Source organism: Podarcis pityusensis, assembly GCF_964106645.2.
Source record: "Podarcis pityusensis genome assembly, chromosome: 2".
In the NCBI taxonomy this organism is placed as follows: Eukaryota; Metazoa; Chordata; class Lepidosauria; order Squamata; family Lacertidae; genus Podarcis; species Podarcis pityusensis.
In genome coordinates, this window is record NC_138029.1 from 74,372,287 (window position 1) to 74,386,329 (window position 14,043).

A 14,043-nucleotide genomic window follows, 5' to 3' on the forward strand; every position below is an offset into this window, starting at 1 on the left:
ACTGATTGTCCTTTTCATTCATTTAAATCACCATCGTATCTACATAAAAACATGTAGCACAGAAGTAAGCAATATGTTCAACAATGAGCACTATTTGTACGGATCCTGCTAATTTAATACTATATTTAGTTTCTTAAATAATTGAGAATGGTGAAGATTTCATAACTTTAATCAAGATAAATAAATGATAACAAAATGAAAAAGCAATAGATAAATAAGGCAAGATGTGATTTATATTAGTTTAAGACTTACGTGTTAATTTGGGAGTTAATTACTTTCATGACAATGAGTTCATTGATTCGCATTTCTTAGAGTCAAGCTCTCTGATGTGCTGAGGATTAGATTTTTTTACTGAACTTGTTTTCTTGCAGTGGTCATGATCACGTGCATAATATTGTGTTTGAACTGAAATGCATTTGAATATTTTTGTTCACTGTTTATTCCTTTGCTATTTCGACAGAGGCTGCCTTTACATTGCTCTTATACTGTGAGCTGCTTCAGTGGGAAGAGAGGCCTCTTCGGGAGTTCCTGCACTACCCTTCTCAGACAGAGTGGCAGCGTAAAGAAAACCTTTGCCGAAAAATTATCCACTATTTTAATAAAGGGAAGGTATGCAAAAAATAATGCTAATTTTTCTGTAGCTTCACTGTTACTTTTGGCCTATGGATAGAAGTAGATGATATAGAAAATGCCTGACTCTCCCCCCCCCCTTTTTTTGTGTGTGTCTATATTTAATCCTTGGGGTCACAAACTATTAAAGTTTTCAACTCTTGAGTTGTAAATCTTGTCTGTCTGAAAATCCAACTTGGCCTGAGTTTTTCGCTTTCCTGTTTCAGAGCTGGGAATTCGGAATCCCATTGTGCAGAGAGCTTGCTATTCAATATGAAAGCTTATATGATTATCAAAGCCTCAGCTGGATTCGGGTAGGTGGAAATTATATTGATTTGTATTTAATAATTTAACAGTAAGCAAGATTGCACTCTAATGTTCAGGTGATTTAAATGAAAAGTACTTGCACACAGCATCTTTCCTATGAAAAAACAGGGTCCTCTATAGAATGCTAAACAGTAATTGCACTTCCAGTATGTTTTTTTAAATTTCTATTCACAGAAAATGGAAGCTACCTATTATGATAATATAATGGAACAGCAACGGTTGGAGCCTGAATTTTTCAGAGTTGGCTTTTATGGAAGGAAATTTCCCTTCTTCCTTCGGGTAAGCCCATTCAACATTTGCATTAATGTACGAATTATACTTGCAATTTACAAATAAAGGAGTTTTGTGTACAATTGATTCTTATTTATTTGTTGACAAGTAGGAAATATCAGCTAGGTTTTTGTTCAGTTTAGTATCAAAGCAAATTGCTGTTTACTTCAATGCAGCGGTAAAGAACAGGTTTTCACAATGAAAGTTTTGGGGGAAGGGGAGCACTTGCACACAGAGCTTTATCTTGTGAACTGCCCTGAGACCTACGGTTATAGGGCAGTATATTATTGTTGTTGTTGTTGTTGTTGTTGTTGTTGTTGTTATTTATTCATTATTATTAATGTGGACCTATGCCTAGAAAGCAGCACAAATGGAAGTCTGAATGAGTCTTTAGTTGACCTCCCTGAACTGTATATTAGATTTTATGGTTGATGCTGTTATGTTGTTTAACATTATTATATGTAACTTAACCTGAGATGGGCGATGATTAGGGCCAGGCTTGAAATCCTTTAAATAAAACAATAGCATTTAAACATTTTTTTCTGGATCTCTCAATGCTTTGGTTTACCATAACGTCACACAAGAGTATTATTTTCAATTAATTTTCTGTTACATACAATGAAAAGAAAGCTAAGATGGCGTAGTAGGGATTTATTGGCTCCCACACTTCTTTCTTTCCTTTGTAGAACAAAGAGTATGTTTGCCGAGGCCATGACTATGAGAGATTGGAGGCCTTCCAACAAAGAATGCTCAGTGAATTCCCACAAGCCATTGCAATGCAGCATCCAAACCACCCAGATGACAGCATCTTGCAATGTGATGCCCAGTGTATCCTTTATCAAAGTTTATGATGTTAATAAAGCAGCTACAAATAGACATCGGAATGTTGATCTTGTTCACTGTTTCCCTTTCAGATGTTGAGAAAAATTAAGCACAGAAGTGTTTCTTTTCATCATTGAATGAAAATCAAAGATAGTAATTGTTAGTTGAGTTGTGCGAGCACTAGATTACAGAGGAGCATTCCTGTGAAATGAGGGACACCCATAAAGCTGGACTGCTACCTTTGTCAACTTTCCCCTGGTTCATGATGAAATTTAAAATAAATAAAAAAATTTAAAAGATTGTCACCTGCTTTACCCTATCTTCATTCAGGTACACATAGCAACAACAAGTTCTTCTTGATGAGGAATAGTTTTAGAAAACAGCGTAGTTGTGTGCTTGTGATATTACTGTAATATTAAAAACAAATTAGAGATGAGGTAAGGAGTTCAGAGCATAACATGAACAGCAATTCACAGTTCCAGTTAAGAAACGGGCTGCCAGTTTAGTGTTTGGGACCCAAACTGAAATTGTTTAATTGCAAGATAGTTAATGTCTTTAAATAATTTTAAAAAGCAATACCTCATTTTGATTTTCCAGCTTTTTGCAGCCCCATGTTCCTTAATGGAGCCACTAATTCCTCTGATTTGAAGCTCCAAGGCATGGAAAGAAAATGGATCTTGAATTTCATATAATCCTGGCCTAGATAAGTTGGTAATGCTACATTAACAGCAATCACATGTTACAGATTTACATAACTGCTAAAATGATGTGATTCAAACAGCTAGATAAATGAGTGAAACTTTATTCCTTAAAGCCATAGGAGACCACAATATAGATATAAGAAACAAACAGTAATTTTGACATATTCAACAGCTGCATGAATTTCCATCATAGAAAGTTGCTGGCAATTGGGCCTTCCCTGCATCATGAGGTATAAGCATCGCTTTAAAATATATTTTAAAGGATATGCAACAAGAGTCTGTAATTTGTATCTGCTGCTAGTGTCATAAATAAGACTTACCTGGATGCTCTTGTTTGGTGCCTATGTGTGTGTTTGTTTTTTTCTTTGACTGGACTGTGTTGCAGATTTGCAGATCTATGCAGTGACTCCCATTCCAGATAATATTGATGTGCTGCAAATGGACCGTGTCCCTGATCGCATAAAGAGCTTTTATAGAGTTAACAACATCAGGAAGTTCCGCTATGACAGACCTTTCCATAAAGGCCCAAAAGACAAGGAAAATGAATTTAAGGTTGCATTCTCTGTAATATCGCAGCATTGTCTTTATACTGGATACGTTGACCCCTATATGAAGCACTTGCTAAATCTAAATGAGTCCTGTGTCAAAAAAAATATTAAGAAAAAACTTTGAAAGTTGATAAAACCAAATAATTCAATCCTATGCATTTCTTATTGGAAATAAACCTTGCTGAACTACATGGAGTAGACATGCATGAAATTGTGCTTTAAATAATTCAAAATGTACTAAAGTATATTAATGAGTATACTTCTGTGTTCTGCAGAAGAAACATAATCCATGTTGTGTTCTCCAGCCTGTGTACTGTTCTCTCCTGCACAACAGAATTCCTTTTCTTGGAAGCAACCTAAATAGGAGCTTTTAAAGTGGCTAATAAAAATAGGCCCAGGAGCAGCTGCTTGAAACACTAAAAAACTAAAGGTTTCATGCTGTTGTTTAAAAAAAAAAGTAGCATTGGAATGGAATGGTTTTTTATGGTTTCCTCCAGCATATTAAACTTCTTAAACCATGGACTTTATCGAGTCCGGTATGTTAAGAATATTGTATGCTTGGGAATCACTTTTTCCCTCAGTTGTTTCATCCTTCATCCTCCCTTCTTGTGAGTGACCAAACAAATGTAGAAGTTTTCCATTAACTATCATTTCCCAATTTTGACTGAACCACCTGATATTAATTTTAGAAAATTAAGCCACAACATGAAGTTAGTTTAATACCCTGAAACCATTAACCATGGTTTTCTGGTTTCCATAAAAATGGGAAACTATAATTAATGGAAGACTGCCTGGTTTGTTTGCCAACTTGCAGAAAGGGTGGAGTGAAAAAGTTGCATAGGCGGCCAAAATGTTCATTTATTCCCCAGTTTGTTGAGCTGAGATAAGATTGTCTGAATGTGGCCAATGGATTTTGCATTTTCTATATATTGTTATGTTTCTTGCTTTGCAGAGTTTGTGGATTGAACGCACAACTCTAACCCTGACTCACAGTTTACCTGGCATCTCTCGGTGGTTTGAAGTGGAGAGAAGAGAACTGGTAACATGTATTATACTTAAGGAGTGAATGGCTAGCTAAAATGAAAAGAATGAGCAACTTTCTGCCTATTGGCATCTCTATGGGTTAAACATGTATGTTATATCTCTTACTGCTACAATAAGAATAGTGGTACCAAGAGTTCAAAGAGGGCCTGTCAGCTGTTCACAGTCAGTATGTTAGATATTGTAGTGGCTGGACAACTGGTTTAAACACCCATGCTGCAAATCAGTGACATATGTCAGATGGATGTGTAATGGACTTTGAAGTGGTTAATATGGGGAGGATGAACTTAACTGCTCAGTTTGCAGTCCACCTTTGGTTCTGCTCTCCACGCAACACACAAGAGACTTAGCACAAGAGACAGTAGCTCTCTACTGCTCTCATACATGAGACGATACTAGCTTCTGGGGAGCTGTGTGGCACTCTCAGCCCTAAGGCCTGTACCAAGAGAAGGACCCTGCCCAGGGCTCCACCAAGAAAGAGAAACTAAAACATGCAGGCTTTTAACAAAACATTACAGTACAGGAATGTTGATGGTATTGAAGTGGACTCTGCTGTCTTGCAGGTTGAAGTCAGCCCTTTGGAAAATGCCATTCAAGTAGTGGAGAACAAAAACCAGGAGCTAAGGACGCTGATAAGCCAGTACCAACACAAACAGATGCATGGGAATATCAACCTGCTCAGTATGTGCCTGAATGGAGTAATTGATGCTGCTGTGAATGGTGGCATAGCACGCTATCAGGAGGTAAATGGAGGTTGACTCTGTTTTGTTTTGTTGTTAGCAGCTCTTCGCAGTACCATTTTTTTTCAGTTGCATTGAATTTTAAAATATGAAAGAGCATAAGAAATTGTGTCCAATTTTCTTTACAAGATGGAATTTTATTGAAATTGTGCCTAACTGTTGGTCTACATTCTGATCTAGACAGCCACAAACATTTTATGTTGGGGGTGTGAACATTCTGCATAAGCAAGTGGTCATAATGTAAAATACTGAAAATACTGAATTTTAGGAAGCTAATATAGTGAGTGATGCCTTAGAAAGCCCTGAAATTCATTCCCTTATTAATGCTGAACATTTATTATAAAAATATATATATATATATATATATATATATATATATATATATATATATGAATTGTCTTTGTCTTCACTAAATTCACTAAGCCTAAGCAAAAGCATAGGCTTAAAGGGACTTCTGCTCTACAGTTTGGTTGGCAGATACTAGTTAAAAATGTATGTTGCTAAAAGTACATTTATAGAATATGTTGACCTACATTTCTGGGTCATCTGCGCCACGCAGACCCAAGAAACACACTTCACCTTTTATATTATTAATTTCTGATGTTTCTCATTTCCCACAGCTGCTGAAGATAAACAAATAACAGAAAGTATAAAAAATTCATGACATGGTCTAAGAGTGATGCAGTGATTATGTTAGGTCAGGTTTATTTTAAGGTCCTGGAAAGGTCTTCCCAGCACTACTCAACAGCAATTGCTTTGTATAAGAAGGGATTGTTTTTGCTATTCGTCTGCACTGCTGAGTTCTGAACCCATGCTCCTAAGGAGGATTGCACCAACAGCATAACAACTACATTTTTTGTTTTCTGTTATGCTAATATAAGAAGAGAAGACAAAGTATGAAACAGGGTAGACAAGGGAAGGAGGAGAGCGGGGGGTGGGGGAGTAGAGAGAAAATAGGAAGGCAACCATACATGGTGAAATATTTTAAATAGGTCCCGTGTTGCAGGTAGAAGTGAATCCCAAGTCTGCAAATGAATTGCCTAGGCCATTAAAAAGGTGCTGTGACTGCATGTATATTCTAGAATACTAGAGGAGATTAAGTAAATGGTGTTTCTATGTTTCTTGGTGATAGAGCACCCTATGTTTCTATTAGGGTCTTTTCTTTTCTTTCTTGTGGTTATTAAGAAACTTTTTATTGAATTTCTAAATGGGGAAAAAATGTCTTCTTTCCCCAGGCTTTCTTCGATAGAGATTATATTACTACTCACCCAGGAGATGCAGAAAAAATCACGCAGCTGAAAGAGCTGATGCATGAACAGGTATCCCCGGACTTTTAAAGATGAAGGAATATTATTGTAATAACATTTTATTTCCTCAACAATATATCCAGTAACAAAGATTCCATAGGCTTAGGCTACAATGCTTACACTACTTAATTTGGGAATAAACCCCACTGAATTCAATAGGACTTACTTCTCAGTAGACATGATTACTATTGCACTCTAATTCAGTGTTTAAGATGAAGAAGTTTACATTGTGCTCAATGTAAATTTGTCTTCTAAGACTTTTTTCCAGGACTTAACATTTCACTGACCTAAAATGAAAAGAGAAACCTAAGTTAGATTCTGAATACATCCATTTCCATGTAAAATATCTAAAAGTGAAAATTCTGGTGATTTCAGTCATTTTTCCTTCCATTACTCCATTAAAGTATTTTATCCAAACTAGGGCAAATTTTAAAAATTTTCATGATCAGTGTCTACATTGCTCCCACAATCTTACTTTATGTAAAAGCTTAACATTGTAGTGGCCTTTTGTAATTATTTTCACTGGCGGAACACTAGTTCCAAAGCAGTCGGTGTGATAATTAGAACTGGATGCCTACCCTAGGTGTTAATTCAAGGAAAATAAATAAGTCTATGTTGGTGGAAGGGTTGCGGCTCAGTGGCAGAGCACTTAATTTACATGTGTGGTGTGACACGAGTCGAATCCCAATCATCTATATCCGTTTAAGAGAATCTGAGAAGAGCACACCCACCCAGTCTGATACCCTGGGGGTATAATCACCTTTTTCTCTTTCCTGTAATTATTTCTTCTCTATGTAAGTTAAGCTTTACTACAGAGGAGCTTTACTACAGAACAGAAACCGGATTTAACAATTACAGTGTTTTTAAAAAGAAACTGGAACAAGCAGGAAGAGGATCAGATTTCCTCTTAGCTTAGCGTTTCCTGCTTTTAACGGTAGGCAGAGACAACTTCCATGTGCATGTATCCTGACTCCCACATAGAAACACCCTTTAGGTGAGTGCCAGTGGTATCCTCTAGCTAGCAGTCAGATACTTGGGGAAAATTTTAACTCATTATTGCTCACCAGAGCCTAAGTTAGCTCTCATGTATGCTTGTACACAAAGTTCTTTCTTTCTTTCTTTCTTTCTTTCTTTCTTTCTTTCTTTCTTTCTCACTAGTTACAGTGTATGTGAAAATCACACAGCACTGAAAGTGCCTAGATCCTTGTGGTCTACAAAATTGGTCTGGCAAAGTTTGGACACCTTACCCTGTTTGAGAAAAGAGTCCATAGTGCTAGATGGTGTTATGTGAAATGTTATGATTAATTCTATATTGCCTTTTGGCTAAAAAAAAAAAAAGGCCCCCATGATGGATCACGAAGGATAATAAAAAGATAATTAAAGGAAAAGGGGGGGATCCAACTTAGAAAAATGTAAAACAAAATTGTAAGTATTGATGAAGCTGTTCTTCTGATTTTGAAAAACTTCATTGATACCTGCCAGTTCTCTTGGTCTAGATTAGGGTTGCCATATTTCAAAAAGTGAAAATCTGGACACAAAAGTTGTTGAGATCTTGATTTTTTGCATGATCTCAACAACAACAAAATTTGAGCTATTTTAAAGGGAATTTGCCAAAATCTACCCTTCCAACACTGTTTCTGACAGCTGAATCCCAGCTATGTCAAGGGAATTCTGGATGTATGGCAACTCTAGTCTAGCCAAACTTCCATCACTTCAAGTTCACATTCTTGCTATTACGACTTTTGCAGGAAGAGGTGGCCAGGAATCATATGAGTGGTTGTTAGGCAATCAACTACATGCTCTCTAATGTTTCCTGCTATAATCTGAAAATAGGTTTAGTGAGCATGAATGATTTAGCTAAACTAAGCTACAAGTATTTAGAGACAGTTAACCTTCAGTGAATGAGTGGTATATAGAACATTATTTTGCAGTCTTTCTTAGGCTGCATGTATAGGCTTTGATTTTATTTTTAATAGGTACATATATTAGGAGTGGGTCTTGCAGTACATGAGAAGTTTGTACATCCAGAGATGCGCCCTCTACATAAGAAACTAATTGACCAGTTCCAGATGATGCGATCCAGTTTGTACCATGTAAGTAGATAAACACTTTTCTTTGTTTGTTTCTTTTTCTTTTTTTGCAGTTCACAGCAGTATTTTGAATTCTTCCATTATGGCATTGACATGTGAACTGGAAAATGCTGAATGAGTACAAAATGAATTCTTCAGCAAAGATAAATTAGATATCCAGAAAAATATGAGGAAATGAACATCTGGATTTTTCATTTGTCTAGTCATTGCTCATATCATTTGAATCACATATGATCTTTTAAAATGGGTACAAGAAAACTACACATTGCTTGAAATGTTGTAATTAGGGATCTTTTAATCTGAGGATGCAATTTGAACATAAAGCCTCAAGGAAAATTTGCTTGAAGAAGGTTATTTTAAATTGGAAATTGCCACAAGGGGAAAGGATAAAAGCCCCTCTTCCCCTGTACTAGTTTTTCATCTTCAAATTGCAATCACAGCAACTGTATTTTGGGTTTTTTTTTACTCCCTTAAAAGAATAACAGCAGAGTACATAATGTATAGTTCTGCCTTCAGTTGCTTGCTTAAAATAGGATATAAATAAATGTGTGCTTTTAAGCATTACTTAAGGGCAGAGTACACAGTGAGAGGAGAAGTAAATAATGTAGTGTTAGAAATCCATTTTGTATAAAAGCCTACATCAAAGCTAGACATGTGTACTTCACATCTTTCAGATTTGGGAACCATTACCAACTAAATCTTTTGCATGTTAGTGTCTGTATATTGATGGTTCATTATTGATGATGACAAAAGTATTAGCAATAACGATACATAGAAAAAGTCTCATAGATTGCATTTGCTAAGATATAAGTGAGGCTTATGGCATATAACTCCTTTCCTCCTCTCTTTGCACAATCCACCAACAGATCAGAAAAATCTTCAGTTAGCTATCATTTCCCATATCGTCCAGAGTGGAACCAGCCAGGATATTAAGCCGTGGGCTACACTTGCACATTATGCTAAATCTTTGCTTAGTAGTACTATGCATGCGAGCAGGAAGGAACCTGAGTGAAGCCTCAGAATTGTCTGCTCCCCTCTCCTCTTGCGTGGCCAGGAGAGGAACTTTGCTAATTTTACAGAATGTCAGCTTTCACAGAACTGTGGTTTAAAACAAATTTCTGGCCAGCTTCTAAGCAAGCGTACTTCATACCATGGATTATGAAGCTGCTTTGTAAGTAATCAGAGCTTGTTTTAAACCACAGTCTCTGGTTCATACATACCATATTTTTCCGTCTATAAGACACCCCCATGTATAAGGACACCCCCCTATTTTGGGAGACTCAATTTTAAGAAAATGAGGGGAGATGGCCCAAAGTTGTTGAGCTTCTCCCCCACGCAGCTGCGTGCGGGAAACACTCGCTAGATCATTTCCCGCTCGCTGCTGCATTGGGGGAAGTTGTGCTCCCGCCAACCAGCTGGCTGGCAGGCACGCCGCTTCTCTCCCCCCCCCATGCCACTATCCATGTGTATTGGTTGACACCAGTTTTTTGACACAGTTTTTGAGTCAAAAAACTTCATCTAATACACGGGAAAATACGGTAATACCAAGCCAGGATTCTGTGATATTGAAAGCAGATTCTAGTTGTACAGGGACAGACAACAAGAAGGGTAACAGGTAACGTTCTAGCTCATGTAGATAGTACTAGCTATGGTTTATGAAAGGGCTGTGTGAAGGACCATAAGGCACAATCCTATTAGCTTATTATTAAGGCAACATATGACCATCCGAATGTACTTTACAGGAGTTGCCTGCTTTGGATAAACTGAGTCCAGCCTGCTCAGGAACGAGCACACCACGCAGCAATATGCTTGTATCACATAGTCCAATGAGTCCAGAGAGTATCAAGATGGTACATCGCCACAGGTATTTATCTACCTAAGAAAGGTCTTTCTATACTAAGGTTACCAGATTCTTTTCAATGAATCTGGGGACACTTTTCAACTTCAATGAATTTTGTATGGGGACTGATTTGTGTATCTGATTTGTGTATTTTTTTTTCTTTTTACTTTTTGCTCTGTTATGGTTAAATTTTTCTTTGTATTTTGTACTGTTTTTTTTTTCTCTTTTTGTAATCTTAAACTTGGAATAAAAATCATTTTAAAAAAAAAAATGATTTGTGTATCTGGAGACTGTCCCCGGGAAATGGGGACATCTGGTAAGCTTATTCTATACCAGTCTTTTCAACTGATGTCTAAAGCATAGTAGCTCATGTAGCTACTGTGTATAGATTCTGGGAGGTGCTTTAGGTCTACTCAAAGTTATAGGAATAAATAAAACCCTCCTTTATATTAACTTATCTGGGCAACGAATCATTTGTGAAAGGGTGATCATTCTGTGTTAGTCTTTAATATGCTTTAGCAGCTAATATGTAAAGGTCTTGAAACAACTTCAGAATTCAGGGGGTGCCTACCTAAGAGAAACATGGAAGTATGAAAACAAGCTAAAATCCACACAGTTGAAATTATGTGGTGGATATGTTTTTCATTCTTCAAGCAATTTTAATTTCTAAACCTTAAGTATTGTGGTGGAAATGATTTTATGAGGATGGTTATAAAAGCCTCCATTCTTTGTTGCTTCAGCTGTTAAAATTTGCTAACCTTTTTCCTGCTTCTTTGCCACCAATTTTTCATTTAATAAAAGGTTGCAATATCCAGTATTAGCTGATACAGAAACTGCTAATGGCAGTAGCGTTATCTGAAAAAGTATTTTTAAAACCATCAAAATTTGGTAGCAGACTTGTTTACAGTTTTATCAGTTGCCTCTTCATCCTGCCCAAAGCAGGGGTCCTGGAAATGTGGCTCTAGCCATGGAATTCATAGTAAGATACTGTTATGGCATCATTTTGTATCAAATGTATTTTTAATGCAGATACAAAACTATGCATTGAAAAACATACAATATAAATAATTTCATGGGTCGTGAAATAGTGGTTGATGAACACTTGACTATCCCTCAAAATGCAGATGATTTCCCCAAATATTTACAAATCCCAAACAACAGAATTTGTGTGGGTCAGAGAGCTCACTAGTTCCATGTGCATCTTAAATTGATGCAACTATGAAAAAGTATGACAATTGGACATTAAATTATACATTAGTGCTTACTGAGTTTGTATATGTTTATTGTGTTCTTTATTTATTTTAGGTGATTGTCGTTTTTCTTCTCTGCTGTTGAAAGCTATTTCGAACAAATGGTAGAAAAGCAGGATATAAATATTTTACAGAAATAAATATTTGAATAGATAGAAGAGACACAGGAACAGCCACTTAGGTCAACGTGAATTTGCAATTTGACTTCTAGCACTAAAAAAAAAGTGGTTTTTCTGATATGTTCTAACATTTCTTGACAAATGGCTAACTTGCTCTGCAGCTGGGCAAAATGTGAAAGTCCTTGTTTAATATAGTGATGGGCCTTATCTAACTGAAAATGTACAGACACAGAAAGGCTTGTCTGTGCATGTTACTTCAATATGTTTTGAGGTACTGAAACAGTAGCTTCCAGTGAACGAGATGCATTTTTTAAATAAATATTTCTGATTAAAACAAAATATTATTTTATCTTACTGTTCTCTGTTCTCCATAGCCCATTGAATATGCTGGGCACAGTCCGACACTCGTCATCTTCTCTTTCTTCCCATACATCAAGTGAAACAGGGAATCTGGTTATTCTAACAGACAGTTCTGTCGGAGAAACAGCAGAGGATATGTACCACATGCAGGTACGACTGTAACTCATCGGGAATATGCAGTGTTAAAGATGATTTTAGGATGCATTTAAGCAGGGCTGTCTTAAGCATATGCGGCGCCGGGGTGCAAAGACCCGCCTGCCCCCCCCGGTTGCCCAGTCCCAGGCGCACAGCAGGGCAGAGCCAGCCAGCCGCCTCAGTGTCTCACTGGCTCAGTCGCCCCCGAACTCGCAATGCAGAGCTGCCCGCAGCAGAAGAGCCCACTACGGCGCTCCAACCAATGGGTGGGCTCTTCCCCGGACTCAACTCTCAGGCCCTGGACTCTCAGCCTGGTGCCCCTGAGAGCCTGGCACCCGGGTGCCCCACACCCCTAGGTCCTATGGGTAAAACGGCCCTGCATTTAAGATCTCGGTCAGTACTAAGATCTACTCAGTACTTGTACACATTGCTAGAATAATATAGGGCCTTACAGACTGAGGAAATCAAATCTTACCTCTGTCATGAACTCACTTGCTGGCTTTAGGCAAGTCACCCTCTCTCAGCCTTCCTCCTACATCTACAACATGAGAATAATAACAACACTCATTTCCTTACAAGGTTGGTATAAAGATTACATGAAAATAATATGAAACACTTGACACACTCTGAAATACTTTAAAATGCTAGGTATTTTATTATTAAATTATATTTAAGTTTACTTAGACAATTTTTAATGTTAGCTGGGTGAAAACCCCATTGTACTAGTGAGGGCACTTGCACTGGCTTCCACTGGGTGGGACGTGTTGGTTAAATCCTGCCCTAAGAATCTAATCACCAATATCTGTTTTTTCTTTCCTAGGCCAGTCCTTCCACCTCAAGCCTGAGCTCTACCCATTCTGCACCATCCCAGATGATTAACTCTGCACCTCCTAGCGCACGGGGTAAGAATGAGCCAAGGTTCTACAAATTGCTATGATGTTTGCCCTTTAAAATTCTAGATTGTACATTGAATTGCTTCCTTTCTTAAAATAAGCGATAGCTTCATTATTGCAACAATGAATTATTCAAGACTGTCTTCTACAATGTCCCAATTAAGTGTGTCATCTTTTCAGAACAGTTTGGTATACTTTCTCTCTGGTATAAAATTTATTTTAAGACAATTTAACTGTGTGTTTCCAATGGGCTGCCCAAGCATTGAGCCCATTCACTTAAATTCATTCTGCTGCTTGTACGAGTTGTTTCATTTCTAAAGCAAACAGTCTGAGAAACAGCACTGAAAACAGCAACCACATGAGGACAAAAGTAAATACCAGGCAGGTCTCAAAGGAAAAGAAATCAGGATGAAGAAACATAGCGTATAGAATCTTACTTGGAACAAGGTGTACAAAATTTTCCTGAGTTACAAATGAAGAAAGGGAGAGAGAAAATATCTGAAACAGCTTTCACTTCCTAGTATTTCCTTTTTCTAAAAGACACTATGCAAAGTTGGTTGTTTCTTCTCTTCACAAGTCACAGGGACTCTCCCAACCCCCACCTGTGGCCTCTCTAGAACTGGGTGCCAAATTATTGCTTAGAGACTCTCAAACCAAATTGCACTGCTGTTTGTGTATGCTGCAGAACAACAGAACTTCCCTGTCCACTTATTTTTGGTGAATCCATTTCTGTAGAGCTCAAATATCCTTGGCAGTAGTGATACAATGGAAGTAACAATATCTCAGTAGTAGAGCACATACTTTTTTGTGGAAAAGGTCGCAGGTTTATCAATAGTTAAAAGATCTCTGGTAGGGAGAGGGGAGAAGGGCACTCCGTGTGGAACACATGTTTTACATGCTGAAGGTGCAAGATTAAATCCATGACTTCTCCAATTAAAAATTATTCTCAAGAAGTAGGGTTGGAAAATATTGTCTGCCAGAGGCCCTGGAA

At 37.5% G+C, this 14,043-nt stretch overlaps 1 protein-coding gene across 6 annotated transcripts in view; it reads left to right on the forward strand.

The window, feature by feature from the left end:
* Positions 1–14,043, forward strand: part of DOCK3 (dedicator of cytokinesis 3) — a 138,096-nt gene that overhangs the window by 103,069 nt on the left and 20,984 nt on the right. For all 6 annotated transcript variants that reach the window (XM_080996384.1, XM_080996383.1, XM_080996379.1 and 3 more), the window contains 12 exons: positions 461–609; positions 837–923; positions 1,111–1,215; positions 1,893–2,034; positions 3,115–3,281; positions 4,230–4,316; positions 4,882–5,061; positions 6,294–6,377; positions 8,342–8,458; positions 10,198–10,319; positions 12,039–12,174; positions 12,980–13,061. In XM_080996384.1, coding sequence (XP_080852510.1) covers positions 461–609; positions 837–923; positions 1,111–1,215; positions 1,893–2,034; positions 3,115–3,281; positions 4,230–4,316; positions 4,882–5,061; positions 6,294–6,377; positions 8,342–8,458; positions 10,198–10,319; positions 12,039–12,174; positions 12,980–13,061 — 1,458 coding nt within the window. The remainder of the gene's footprint in view (positions 1–460; positions 610–836; positions 924–1,110; positions 1,216–1,892; positions 2,035–3,114; positions 3,282–4,229; positions 4,317–4,881; positions 5,062–6,293; positions 6,378–8,341; positions 8,459–10,197; positions 10,320–12,038; positions 12,175–12,979; positions 13,062–14,043) is intronic.